The sequence below is a fragment of the Paroedura picta genome, chromosome 2 (assembly GCF_049243985.1).
Source record: "Paroedura picta isolate Pp20150507F chromosome 2, Ppicta_v3.0, whole genome shotgun sequence".
Lineage (NCBI taxonomy): Eukaryota > Metazoa > Chordata > Lepidosauria > Squamata > Gekkonidae > Paroedura > Paroedura picta.
The window spans coordinates 169647340-169661210 of record NC_135370.1 but is presented as its reverse complement, the minus strand read 5'-3'; the positions used below and the strand labels follow the sequence as shown (position 1 = coordinate 169661210).

General features: G+C 47.0%; 1 protein-coding gene across 1 annotated transcript in view; it reads right to left on the bottom strand.

Annotated features, from left to right (window-relative positions):
* Positions 1–13871, bottom strand: part of TDRD9 (tudor domain containing 9) — a 102004-nt gene that overhangs the window by 37547 nt on the left and 50586 nt on the right. Inside the window, exons 9-12 of the mRNA XM_077323792.1 lie at positions 7605–7666; positions 6252–6306; positions 5649–5733; positions 4517–4574 (exon numbers count right to left, since the gene is read on the bottom strand). Of these exons, the coding sequence (XP_077179907.1) occupies positions 4517–4574; positions 5649–5733; positions 6252–6306; positions 7605–7666 (260 nt within the window). The remainder of the gene's footprint in view (positions 1–4516; positions 4575–5648; positions 5734–6251; positions 6307–7604; positions 7667–13871) is intronic.

The following is a 13871-nucleotide window of genomic DNA, read 5'->3' as shown; positions in this document are numbered from 1 at the left end:
GCCGCTTCTGCCTCCTGAGTCCCCGCCGGATGCGCCGCCGCCACTCATGGCGCCCTCATGGAGCCCCGCCGCCCTCATGGCGTGCCCTCCTAGTGCCCACTGCATATATATACATACACACTAGTAAAAAATACACACTAGTAAAAAAGCCCACTGCAGTCAGAATGCAGTGGGCACTAGGAGGGCACGCCATGAGTGCGGCGGGGCTCCATGAGGGCGCCATATATATATATATATTTCATGTGTTCCAAGATGTTCTACCGCCTCATTCCTCTACAGGAGCAGAATCAGCTGTAACATCTCAACAATGTATTCAATTTAGATTCCAATTTTCAACCAGAAGAGTCTCAAAGCAGCTTACATTTCAACATGCCATTTATACTAAGCCCTCCTACTTCTGCGTTCCCAATATAATTATCTCCTTTTGGTTGAACTGGGGAGCTCTCTCTTTCCCCACCACAGAGACTCTGCTGTTGAGGTCCTCAAAAAGGCGGCTGCTCGGGTAATGCGAGTTCTAAATCCTTCCTCCCGGGACTAGAACACCGGTGAGAGATCTCCAGTAAGTCTGGAAGCCAAAAGCAGATCTACATCCCCACAGAAAATATGTCCTTGAGAGCCTTTCCGGAACCCAAGCAGCTCCTGCTGATGGCTGCCCATATCAATCGCGTTGGGAAACAATGTGACTGAGGTGACATTCTCTTTCGTCCCTGGGCCATGCCTCGCCAGGAAGCGGGATTCACACAAAGGGTCAGGGAGCTGGTCAACTCTGAAGTGACAATCAGAGAGCAGCAGCAAGGGCCTCCTCCTATGTATATGGGGGGAAAGGGGGGGGAAGGTACCAAAGGTCAATATAGACATCTATTACCGTTCACGCTCATTAAGAACAAAATAAAAAAGGAGTGGGTGGCTACCCCAGGAGGAAAAACCACAAAATGAAGAGACTGAGGAGGACTGGGTTTGATGTCTGCATCATGAACAACTCTGTAATAAGGAGAGTGGAAAGTGCCACGCAGGATCTTCAAGGCAAGAGGTGTTCAGACTGCGTGTGTCTGTGTGGCAACCCTAGACTGCCTTGGTGGTCTCCCATCCAAGTACAAAGCCAGGCTGACTCTGCATAGCCTCTCAGATCTGATGAAACCAGGCTAGCCCCCCAGAAAACATTCTGAGATCACTGCAGAGGAGCGTTTAGAGAAAGGTTCTAGACCAAACGTAACCTTCATAGCTCTAGATTCAAATGGGTAGCCGTGTTGGTCTGAAGTAGCACAATAAAATCTTTGTTGGCCTTAAAGGTGCTACGGGACTCTGATTTTATTATCTTGATAGCTCTGTTAACTCCTAATTGTCTCGCCAGTGAGTCCCTTCTGTTTGAACGAGGAAGAGGAAAAGGAATCAAGTATTTGAGAAGAATATGTAGGCATCCCATAAATGTGTGGGATCATTTCATTTGCCATTGTATCTCCTTCCCCAAACTATTTCCTTTCTCTTCACCTGACAGCTCCCGTATTCTCTTCCATATCCCTGCTTCCTTCTCACCTTCCCAATTACCAATCTTTTTCTATCCTCAGTATCCAGCTCTAGTATTTATTTACTCTCCAAAGTTATAAGGCTGGAAATACCTTTAACAGTTGCCTAACAACCACCACAGGACACCACTAGTTTTTTAAAAATAATTAAATATCTCCTGGTCCAACGCACAACCAATGCAGTGTAGTGATTAGATTGATCGTCTAGGACAGGGGTAGTCAAACTGCGGTTCTCCAGATGTCCACGGACTACAATTCCCAGGAGCCCCTGCCAGCAAATACTGGCAGGGGCTCCTGGGAATTGTAGTCCGTGGACATCTGGAGGGCCGCAGTTTGACTACCCCTGGTCTAGGATCAGGGAAACCAAGACCAAAGCTGTCCTTTTAATGAAACAGTTAGTGACCTTGGGCCAACAGAAGAACCACATTTACTGTCCTGAAGTTCTTGGGTAAGAACTTACTGGTTAATATATTTTTGGTTACTGGTTAATACTGGTTAATATATTTCACTCCTGGTTAATACTACTGGTTAATGTATTTCACTCCTCTGAATGAGGGGAAAGAAGAAGAGTTAGTTTTAATATCCCACTTTTCACTACACGAAGGAGTCTCAAATCGGCTTCCAAATGCCTTCCCTTCCTCTCCCCACAACAGACACCCTGTGAGGTTGCTGGGGCTGAGAGCTCTGAGAGAACTGCGCTGTGAGAACAGCTCTAACAGGACTGTGATTAGCCCAAGGTCACCCAGCTGCCTGCATGCAGAGGAGCAGGGGAATCAAACCCAGCTCTTCCAGATTAGAGGCTGCCGCTCTGAAGTTTGCAAATCAAGAAAGCCTGGTTTTTATTAGCATCCCCTGCCCTTAGAAACCAAGTATCTGCTGCACCCTGATGCAGGCTACGCTCCCCAGCCCCTGAAAAGGGACTCAGTGAAAAGCTGTTCTCCTGAAGATAAACGCTCGAAGAGAGAGAAAAGCTTCTCTCTGTCCACCGCAGCGCCTGTTGTGCTTTAATCCTGCAGCGGAGAATTGATCGGGACAAGGGCACGCAACATTTCCCTTCTCTGCCTCACGGGTGTTGTGACAAGAGGTCACGAGAACATCGCAAACTAGGCCTGGGGCGGCTGCCAGCGGAAAGGTCAACCCCGATACTCGACCGGCAGGCAAGCGCCCACGAGCGGGGAAATGCGAAAAGAAGTGTCTTTCCTTCCTGCGAGGGACGCGGAGGCCCCTTTGCCACGCCAGCCCAAAGGTCTTTGTCTTGCATTTGTATCTCTTTGCATAATTGTTTCGATGCTTTGCGCCTGACGCCGCTGCTTGACCCCGAGTTTGCACTCCTCAGGCTCGGAGGACAAGTATTCGCTCTGCAAGCATCAGAAGTGGGCTTTGTTGTTAAAAACTTAATTGGGGGGGGGGGGTTGAAAGGAACGTGGGCCCGATGTTTTTGAGAATCCGTTGGTCCTTAGGCTTCTAGTTTTGAGAGCTATGAGCACAAGGACATAAAGAGCAAGTTTATGAAAGGCTTCTCCAAGTCACGGTGGGTTTTGGATTGTTATTTAATTCATTTACACCCTGCCTTTCTACCCAAAGGGGACTCAAAGTGTCTTTCGTCATTCATAGGACCAAGCCCTATGAAGATAGGTTGAGGGACTTGGGAATGTTCAGCCTGGAGAAAAGCAGGTTGAGAGGGGACATGATAGCCCTCTTTAAGTATTTGAAAGGTTGTCACTTGGAGGAGGGCAGGATGCTGTTTCTGCTGGCTGCAGAGGAGATGACCCGCAGTAATGGGTTTAAACTTCAAGTACAACGATATAGGCTAGATATCAGGGGAAAAAATTTCACAGTCAGAGTAGTTCAGCAGTGGAATAGGCTGCCTAAGGAGGTGGTGAGCTCCCCCTCACTGGCAGTCTTCAAGCAAAGGTTGGATGCACACTTTTCTTGGATGCTTTAGGATGCTTCGGGCTGATCCTGCGTAGAGCAGGGGGTTGGACTAGATGGCCTGTATGGCCCCTTCCATGATTCTATGATCCATTCTCCTTTTATCCTCACAACAACCCTACGAGGTAGGTTAGGCCTAGCTTGCATGGAACTGGCCCCAGGTCACCCAGCCTGGCAGAGTGGGGATTTGAACCTGGGTCTCCCAGATCCTCCTGTGGCCACTATAACGACTACAACACACTGGTTTTCTTACTGTGGTGGCAAGATATATGGGATAGGCGGAGATTTACACATCCTAACTTTTGTCACAGAGTCCATCACTGCTGCCTATCATTCCTAATCTTTCTCCTTTTCCAACCTCTAATCCCCTTAGGCAGGGGTAGTCAAACTGCGGCCCTCCAGATGTCCATGGACTACAATTCCCAGAAGGCCCTGCCAGCATTCGCTGGCAGGGGCTTCTGGGAATTGTAGTCCATGGACATCTGGAGGGCCGCAGTTTGACTACCCCTGCCCTTAGGCATCTGTCATAGAATCACAGAGTAGGAAGAGACCTCCAGGGTCATCTAGTCCAACCCCCTGCACAATGCAGGAGCTCAAAACTACCTGCCCACTCCCAGTGACACAAATTTCATGCCAACTTAGACACCTTTCCCTCTCCAAGCATGGCACTGGGAATTATGCAGATTGCATGAATCACAGCAAATTACAATACTTTGCATCATTTAATCTGAAGTCATTGTTAAAAGCCGTAAATAAAACACACACTCTCTTGACCCAGTTTATGAGTTTCCTTGGGGCAATATATCTTTTTCAGCTTTTTTTTTTTTTTTACACAAAGTATGCCCCATCTCTATACGTGCCTGGGAAGAGGGTTTTGAGAAAAATTCAGTATCTCAGCTGGCATCTGCCATAAAGAGGACCCCAGGAACCTTATTTTCCAAACTAGTAAAAACTGTGTAATTGATGGATTTTAGCAGCTGGCAAATCAATAGTTGACAAATGGCAAGGAACACAGAGAAAGAAAAGTATCTCCATTAATATTATAATATTTAAACGCTCACCGTATTTGACATCTGGAACAGTTACGGAGCTCTCGGCTATGTTTGTAGACAGAAGGATCTATAAGGAGGATTTGGAAAAAAAATAAGTATTCAAAGAAAGAAAAGTTCTTTAATGGTAGAATCCAGTGAGCGTTGTCTGAGCGCTTAATGCAACAGAGATGCTCAAACTGATCAAAGCATAATGAAAGCCTTATTCAGGAACTAACATGCTTAATAGTAAAAAGCAGCGGTAGAGGCAAGTTTCAAAAAAGGACGTGGACAGAATGGAGACTGTGCAGAGGAGAGCAATGAGGATGATCTGGGACCTGGGGACCAAGCCCTATGAAGATAGGTTGAGGGACTTGGGAATGTTCAGCCCGGAGAAGAGGAGGTTGAGAGGGGACAGGGTGGCTCTCTTAGAGGAGACTGTCACTTAGAGAAGGGCAGGGAAATGTCTCTGTTGGCAGCAGAGGACAGAACCCGCAGTAATGGGTTTAAACTATGTGTAAAACAATATCACCTAGATATCAGGAAAAACAATTTGACAGAGTAGTTGAGCAGTGCCTAAGGAGGTGGGGAGCTCCCCCTCACTGGAAATCTTCAAGCAGCAGCTGGACAGATCCTTCTCCTGAATGCTTGAAGCAGATCCTTCACTGAGCAGGGAGGGCTGGTCTAGATGGCCTGTGTGGCCCCTTCCAACTCTAGGACTCTATGATTCAAGCTACATCACCAACAGAGAGAGGAGAGGTGGAGAGCTGGGGAGCTTCTGAGAAGAATCAGGATACTGCCCTAAGAAGAGCAATCTGGAGACAGACGAGGAGTGATGCTTATTGGGAAAGAAAGTACAGCACTTCACTACCCTGTCTCCAGGAAAGAAGGTAGCGGATGAAGATCTACTTGCATCCTACTGCTTTCTGTAAGGACCCAGGCAATCATAAGCATTTACCACTTAAAAGGCAGGATCTAGGGTTTAACTAAACAGCCATCTCTTTATTTTTTCCTCTCTCTGCATAACTGCAGCTGGTCTTACTCTTTGCACCATCCTTCAACCATTACACTACTCCAACCCCACACACACACACACACACACACACACTACCTCTTAACCCACTCATCTACCACAGCAACACTTGGACAGTTATTAAGAACTCACTTTTCGGTAACCAGGAACCGGAGCTAGAAACACATTATTCTGTTCTTCCAGCGTGACACTGGAATGGAGTGGATAGACTTGCAACCTAAAGAAAAGCAGTTGAAAAAAACTCTTGCGCTTATTTCAAACGGACAGGTTGAAAGGCATTCCCAAAACAGGGGACTGAAAAGAATTAAGATTAAAAACTACAGCCCTAGAGACCAGTAACAAGTAAATAAACGTTACAAAACATTAATATAAAACATCTGATTGAAGGCCTCCTGGAAAAGATGACATAGGTAGAGCCCTGCTGGATCAGACCAGTGGTCTTTCTAGTCCGGCATCCTGCCTCACAAAGTGGCCAGCCAGTTCCTCTGGAGGGCCAACAACAGGGCATGGAGGCAGGGGCCTTCATTAGAACTTAAGAAGAGCTCTGCTGGATCAGACCACTGGCCGATTATGTGAAATTACATCTAGACCCCCCTCCCCCATCCTTCAATTTCACCCCACGCCTTCTATTGAGCATGGTTAATGCAGGGCACTAAAGAACAGAGAGTGCCATTGTAGTTCTACTGGGTTAGGACCACTGTGCTCCCATGGATTCTATGCTGAATTTCAACCCACCTTTTATGAATCATATTTGTAAGTAGTTCGTGCATGTAGTTTATTTCTGCCAAACCTAGAAGATTAAAAAACAACAACAATTTATCTGGGTAGCTAAATACTGATGAGAAAAAACTGGGCTGTACCCAGCAGTGTACCAACAGAACAAAAAGAGGAAGCATTCCAGGTGATAGGTGACTAATTTAGTATACAAAGCCCCTATGCGGTTTACCATGCAGGCTTCATCAAGGGGGAACAGAACATTCTCCTGGGGTGAATCTGCACTTACTTTGTTTATTCCGTTGTGGATCTTGCTGAATCCAGATCGGGTCTCCCCCACCCCTTTGAAGCAGAAAAGTGTTCTGCACATGGTTAGGGAAGCTCAGAAGTGGCGGGGGGAGCCAAGCGCAGCAGGAGCCTCTTTCTTTTCTTGAATGGGGGAGGGGGGAGGATTGGAGACAGCAGAGGAGGAAGAAAAAAACCAAGAGGCAAATCTCTACTGAGAGAAGTTTAGGCTTCTGGAGCTTCTGCTGAGAAAAGTTAGGGCTTCCCTTTTAAGCTTGGAAACCAGGAACTGATGCCCTGGCCAATCAGGGCTTCTCTACCATGGAGTTCCGGAACAAATTCAAAACAGACAGAGCTCCACATGCTTTCTCAATCAGATTCTTCAAATATTGAGGGTTATATCCACTCAAGGATATTGCAGGATTGTCAGACGCACAGGAAACTCACAACAAAACTTATTCAAAAGAAAATAGTTTTATTGATTAGCACTATACGCATTGGACTGAAAGTCAAATCTGACTCGAAGCCAGATTTGCCTCAGCTTATCAATACATTTCTCCCGCCCAAAACTTGACAGTTCCCAAGGAGGGGGGTTAGTGAGAAAGAACATATGTGAAACAACAACAGGATTCCAAACTCCCATCCTTGAGAGAATTGACAACAACCCTGTGTGCCCATAACAAGATAAGGTTAGAATAACATCACTATTCTATTTTATTGCTACAAACTACAAGGCCGGGGCTAGCAGGCGCCAGGTTCAATTAAGCAGTATAACTGACATGGAGGAACTCAGGCTAATTTATGACAGAGATTCTACAATCCTGACAAGGATAAAGGTGGGCTCTTTCAGCCTCACCCACCTCAGAGGATGTCTGTTGTGGGGAGAGGAAAGGGAAGGTGATTGTAAGCCACTTTGAGACTCATTCAGGTAGAGAAAGTGGCATATAACAACCAACTCTTCTACTTCTTGTATAATGAAGTGGGCATTTTAATAAAATCAAACTAGCTGTCAAAAAAGGAAAAAAAAGAATTTCAGAGCCAGATGGCCTGTATGGCCCCTTCCAACTCTAGGATGCCATGAGAACTCACCTGGTAAGAACACCAACACGCTGCCACGATCTGACATAAGGTCCAGACAGTGCTGCTCCATCCTGATATTCAAAAGTTACAGTTTGGGTTAGTTTCATACTCCATGGCCCACATGGCTTAAAGCAGGGGTAGTCAACCCGTGGTCCTCCAGATGTCCATGGACTACAATTCCCATGAGCCCCTGCCAGCGGTTGCTGGCAGGGGCTCATGAGAATTGTAGTCCATGGACATCTGGAGGACCACAGGTTGACACTCCACTGGCGAGCATTTACTTATTAAGATTCTTTGAGTTGACACTCACCCAAAAGGTCTCGGGGTGACTTACGTAATTAAAACCAATATGGTCAAAACAACACTACAACCAATAATGAATATGAAATATAAACACTAAAATATTAAAATATGTGGCTATCAACATCCTGTTGAACAAATGTGTTTTACCAGAAAGACTGCTTTGAAAGAGCACATGCGCAAACATGGAAGAACTAGAAGCCACCAAAAACCTTTCCAGCAGAAGAAGAATACGGACAAGCTTTCACTAAACAGAATTCTTCCTACTTTGCTTCTTACAGCGTTTCCTAACTTTTTTATCACTGAAAAAACCTAGGAAACGTTCTTCAGGCTTTGAGAAATCCCAGAAGTGGTGCAGTCCTGTAGAACAGTGGTCCCCAACCCCCAGTCCGGTCTGTGGATCAGTCGGTACCGGGCCGCAGCTCCTCCTCATCCTCCTCCCCAGCTGCTGCCTTGGGGGCTGCCCTGCCACTCTACCACCAGCTCACCTTTGGTGCTCCCCAGTAGCCGCCATGACTGGGGCTCCCCTTTGGTGTGGCACTGCACAGCTGATGCTGGCAGCACCCACCCAGCAGACGGCAGGAAGTCAGGGGCACTGGCGGGAAAGCAAGTGAAGCAGAGGCTCAGGAGGCGGCGACATCCCTTGGCAAAAGACTACAGCCCCCCCCCCCCCCGCCTCGGTGAAATTGTCACTCATTGACCGGTCCCTGATGATAAGAAGGTTGGGGACCACTGCTGTAGAATATGACTGGGAAGCACAGCTGCATACATGCCCATCTAGGGCCCCTCCCCTTCCCGCCCCCTCTCGGCTCTTCACTGGTCATTTGGGGAGGATTTGTTTTGACGATTATGCCGTTTTTTAGCTCGTAATGCTGTCTCAGGGACACTGTAGTCGACAGGCTGCATAAAAACGGCAAATCACATCAGGGAGACGTCCAGTCTGTGTGATCCGAACCAGCACGGTGCAGTGATGGGGGGCATGGTCCAGAATCTGGGACACTCAGGTTCAAATCTCCCCTCGGCTACAGCAACTCATTGGGCCAGTCACAGCCCAACCCACCTCGCAGGATTGTCGTGAGGATAGCAGCCTTGCTGGGCCCCTACTGTGGAGAAAGGTGGGGAATAAATGAACTAAAACCGCCTTGTGGTTAGGCCACCTTCTATTGCAGACCCCCTATTCATACTCCACAGTGTCCCCAAGGGTCCACTAACCCAAGGGGGGACATTTTGGGAGGCAGAGCAGGCTACAGAGGGAGAAGGGAGGCCAGGAAAGCTGTTATGAGGTAGGATAAGCTGAGAGAGTGACTGGCCATGGTCACCCAGCAAGCTTCCATGGCAGAGTGGGGTTTTGAACCTGTGATTCCCAGATCCTTGTCTGACACTCTTGACTACTACCACTGGTGGTTGATGATAACACCGGAGCCAAGCCATGGCCCCCATGGCAGAGTCTATTTCCACCCTCCCCACTCAGCGAACAGAGAAAATTAAATTTTGTAGCAGGAACTGAGGCATTAAAAAAACAGAACTTGTTCGAATTTCCACATTCTGGAGAGTATAGTGCTACAAAATCCCATACTCCATTAACGGAAAACAGCTGTTCATATTGTTTAATCATTATTATTATTATTACTATTACTATTATTATTATTATTATTATTATTATTATTATTAATTAGATTTATTTCCCGCCACTCCCCGTAGGCTCGTGGCGGGTCACAACAGTCCTATCCCCATTAAAATAGCCATTAAAAGACTTTAAAACAACCCCAACATGGCAGAAGCTCTCATTATTCCCACCCCTGCTATCAGAGCAGCAGGGAGGGTGGGGAGGAGATCTAACTTACTAGGTCCGGGGGGGTATGTTGGCACTCATTCGCTGATTATTATTTAAATTAAAAATATTAGTTTTATTCAATATTATTTTATTCCCTTCACAAGCCCCCTCTGGCTGTTTTGTAGGTAGGAGAGTGGGAGAGTAGGAGATAGAAGTCTTCCAAATGCATCTGATCCTTTTTACTGTTTTTTTTTTCTTAATAGGACACAAAACTCAATCCTGACAAATCATGAAGCTAAATCCCTCTGACAAAAGACATTTCCCAATTACAATCCTTACTGAGGGCTCCTTAAGGAAGAACTACCGCTGGCTGGCCTCATTATAGCGGAGTACAAAAATAAATCAGTTTTAGAGGAGAGCAGAGCCCTTTCACTTCTGAGAAACTATTAGAGCATAGACCTGAAATGCCATCAATATCATCTCATTTTTGTTTTAATTGATGGCAGTCCAGAAGCAAAAACATTTAAAGCAATGAATAAGCTTTACACTTCATAGCACAGCCACCGAGTTAGAATAAATGCTACATTTAAAAAAAAAATTACTATTGGAATGGGAGAAGTGAGGCTTGATATATATATATATAAAATTCACTGGATATGTTTATTTGTGAAAATAAGAAATGTGATCAGGGAAGATGTATATCGGAGACTTCGAAAAGCTACATACCAAATGGACTACAGCGGGGGGCATGACTTTGGGAAGTCAGCAAAGCGTAGAAGTGTTCAGTCCAGATGTAGAGGCGAAGAAGAAGAGGAAGAGGAGGGAGGGAGGAGGAGAAGTAGGGGGAGTTGGTTCTTATATGCCACTTTTCTCTACCCGAAGGAGGCTTACAATCATCTTCCCTTTCCTCTCCTCACAACAGGGGAGGTAAGTGAGGCTGAGAGAGCCCTGATATCACTGCTCAGCCAGAACAGCTTTATCAGGGCTGAGAAGAGCCCAAGGTCACCCAGCCGGCTGCATGTGGAGGGGGAGCGCAGAATCGAACCCAGCTCACCAGATTAGAAGCCCGCACTCCTAACCACTACACCAAGCTGGGCTACAAAACCCCCTGGGCAACTGTGAGCATTTCTCAGGTTACCAACTCAGGATTATTCTAAGACAGGATTTTTCAACCCTGGTGTTGTGAAACCCTAGGGTTTCTTGACGGCCTTGGAAGGGTCACTTGAATGGGTGGGAGAATTCATTAAAAAAATATTTTTAAAAATTTGTTATACATTTATCAGGTGATATGAGTATCTATGGTCATGTCAACGCATCCACCTCCTCCCAAAATGGCCAATGAAGGGTGGGGAGGGGAGGGGACCTGGGTGGGCTTGTACACACCTGTGCTTCCCAACCACGTTCTGAACCACTGTGCCACTTCTGGGGTTTCTTGAAGCCTGAACAATGTTTCAGGGAGTTCTCAACAATTAAAAAGTTGAGAAAGGCTGCCCTATCTGGAGGCCAGCAACCCAATTAAGGCAAGTAAACGGACGGTGGACGGAAAAGTCTCCGAGCTCTTGAAAATCTAGAAAGGTACAAAGGTTTGGGGCATGCAGTCCTAGATATAGAACTATACCAAGAGCATCAAGGAAATGCCTCATTTTCACAGCTGGCATCTAAAAGCTATTAGCCTCGTTTACAGATTCTCTTGTCTCCATGAGACACATTGGAGGGGAAAACAAAGAGTTCAGGGACCCAATTTAGCAGTAGCTATTTCATACGGTATTTTGTTATGACAATATTAGGTCAGAGAGACACGGGTGGGTGTGGGGGGAGAGTAAGCACACTTCTCAGCCGAAAAAGGTCAGTTTTTTTTCAAGATACACAAAGTATTATCTGTGTATGTAAGCTTTCTGCTTTGCTGTTCCACAGCCTGGCACAGCTCAGGAACAAAACTGCCAACATCCAATTTTTTAAAAATACACAAAGAAAGTCCTTGCAACATCTGAACTGTCTGGAATTATAAGATAGTCCACCCCTCCAAGACACTTTTACTGAGTTACTTCTCCTCAATGCATCTTTTTATTACAGAGCTAGTCGATGCGATTTCTAGTACACAGCCCTGTGATTCAGAATTCTTTCAGTATGGTGCTTCTAAATTTCTGTGCATGCCTACTCAGATGAGAAATTATGCCACGAAATTCTACGAGACAAAACTATGCTTTAATCTGCTCTGCGCTCTGAACTAGCACAGACATTATGCATAAAACCCAGATTAAAAACAAGAACGAGCATCACCAGTTTTTGCCAACCGAATAGGAAAACTTTCTTTAAAATGGTTCTTAGTCTGTCATGATTACTTCTGACCGCTCGTACAGAGTTTTGCCCTGCAGTAATAACGCTACACTTTCATCTAGTACAGCTTGGAGAGCCATGCAAGCTGTCCTTGGGAATCTTCTAAATATCGAAAACAATTTCTTTTTAAGAACAGTAAAATCTAAGTGCAGATTCGCCAGAGCAAAATTCAAGGCAGTTGTTCAGAACCCAAACCAAGAAGGGATGAAATATCAGAACCTGTATTGGAATGGAAACAGCTGGACGGCAAAGACCCGGGTTGTTTGATTTGGACTTTAATGTCCAGAGCACCTAGCCACAGTGATCCATGCGATGGTCACCTCCAGACTGGACTTCTGCAACTCGCTCTATGCAGGCCTACCCTTATCCTTGATCCGGAAACTACAACTGGTGCAGAATGCCGCGGCCAGGATTCTCACTAAGACATCATGGAGATCACATATCCGGCCGGTACTTCAAGAACATGGTTGGCTCCCAGTTGAATTCCAGATTAAGCTTAAGGTTTTGGTAATCACCTTTAAGGCCATATGCAGTCTGGGCCCAGTGTATCTGAGAGACCGCCTCCCTGCCTATACCCCCAGAAGAGCTCTACGCTCCGCCACCTCCAACTGGCTACGGATCCCTGGCCCTAAAGAGGCACGTCTGGCCTCAACAAGGGCCAGAGCCTTCACGGTCCTGGCCCCCACCTGGTGGAATGAGCTCCCCGAAGATATCAGGGCCCTGCCGGAACTTCCACAGTTCCGCAGGGCCTGCAAAAAGGAGCTCTTCCACCAGGCATTTGGTGGGGCCAACTGAGCAATAACACCTACAGGTGCCCCCCAGACTGAAGGAACGAACTGACTGATTGTCAAGTTATTGTTGAAGTGCCGTTCTAATTGTTCCAGTTTATATGTTGTTGTTATTGTTATATTGTTATATTGATTTTGATAGTGTTCTATGTGAATGTTGAAAAATGTTTTATGTAAACCGCCCAGGGCCGTAGGGAAGGGCGGTTTAAAAATATAAATATATATAAAAATAAATATAAATAAATGTTCTGTTAAGATGATTTTCCAATGAAAGATGATATCCCTGGTCCCAAAGAAATCTGCCTGGCCTCAACTAGAGCCAAAGCTTTTTTCAGCTGTGGCCCCAACCGGGTGGAATGAGCTCCCCAATAAGATCAAGGCCCTGTTGGAACTTCATCAGTTCTGTAGGACCTGCAAAACGCAGCTGCTAGGCTTTTGGATAAGACCACCAACGAAGACCCTATCACTGACCTCATCGCCAGGAAGCATAACATCAATTTCTAATATGTCCCTTTCAAATGTTACATCAGTGGTCCCCAACCTGCGGGCCGCGGCCCGACGCCGGGCCACGAAGGCCATGGCGCCGGGCTGCAGCTCCCTCTCCCCGCCCCCCCCCCCCGCAGTAAAAAACTTCCCAGGCCGCAAGCTTGCGGCCCGGGAAGCTACTTACTGCAGGAGGGCGGGAAGAGGGAATCAGGGCCGGGCTGCGCCCGTGCAGGCCGCGCCCGTGGGTGCGGCCCGATCGGTGGGCGCGGCCCGATCAGTGGGCGTGGCTCGCGGGCGTGGCTCGCGGGCGCGGCCGGCCGCAGCTCGATGTGCAGGCGCGGCCAGAAGCGTGGGCGCGGTCCCCGTGGGCGCGGCCCGATGCCCTGCCGGTCCCCAGCCTAATAAAGGTTGGGGACCACTGTGTTACATTGTTCCTGTTCATTTGCGGTATACTGGTTCAGTGGTCCCCAACCTTTTTACCACCGGGGACCGGTCAACGCTTGACAATTTTACTGAGGCCCGTGGGGGGGAGGTAGTCTTTTGCTGAGGGACGTCCCTGCTGCCGCCTGAGTCCCTGCTCCACTTGCTTTC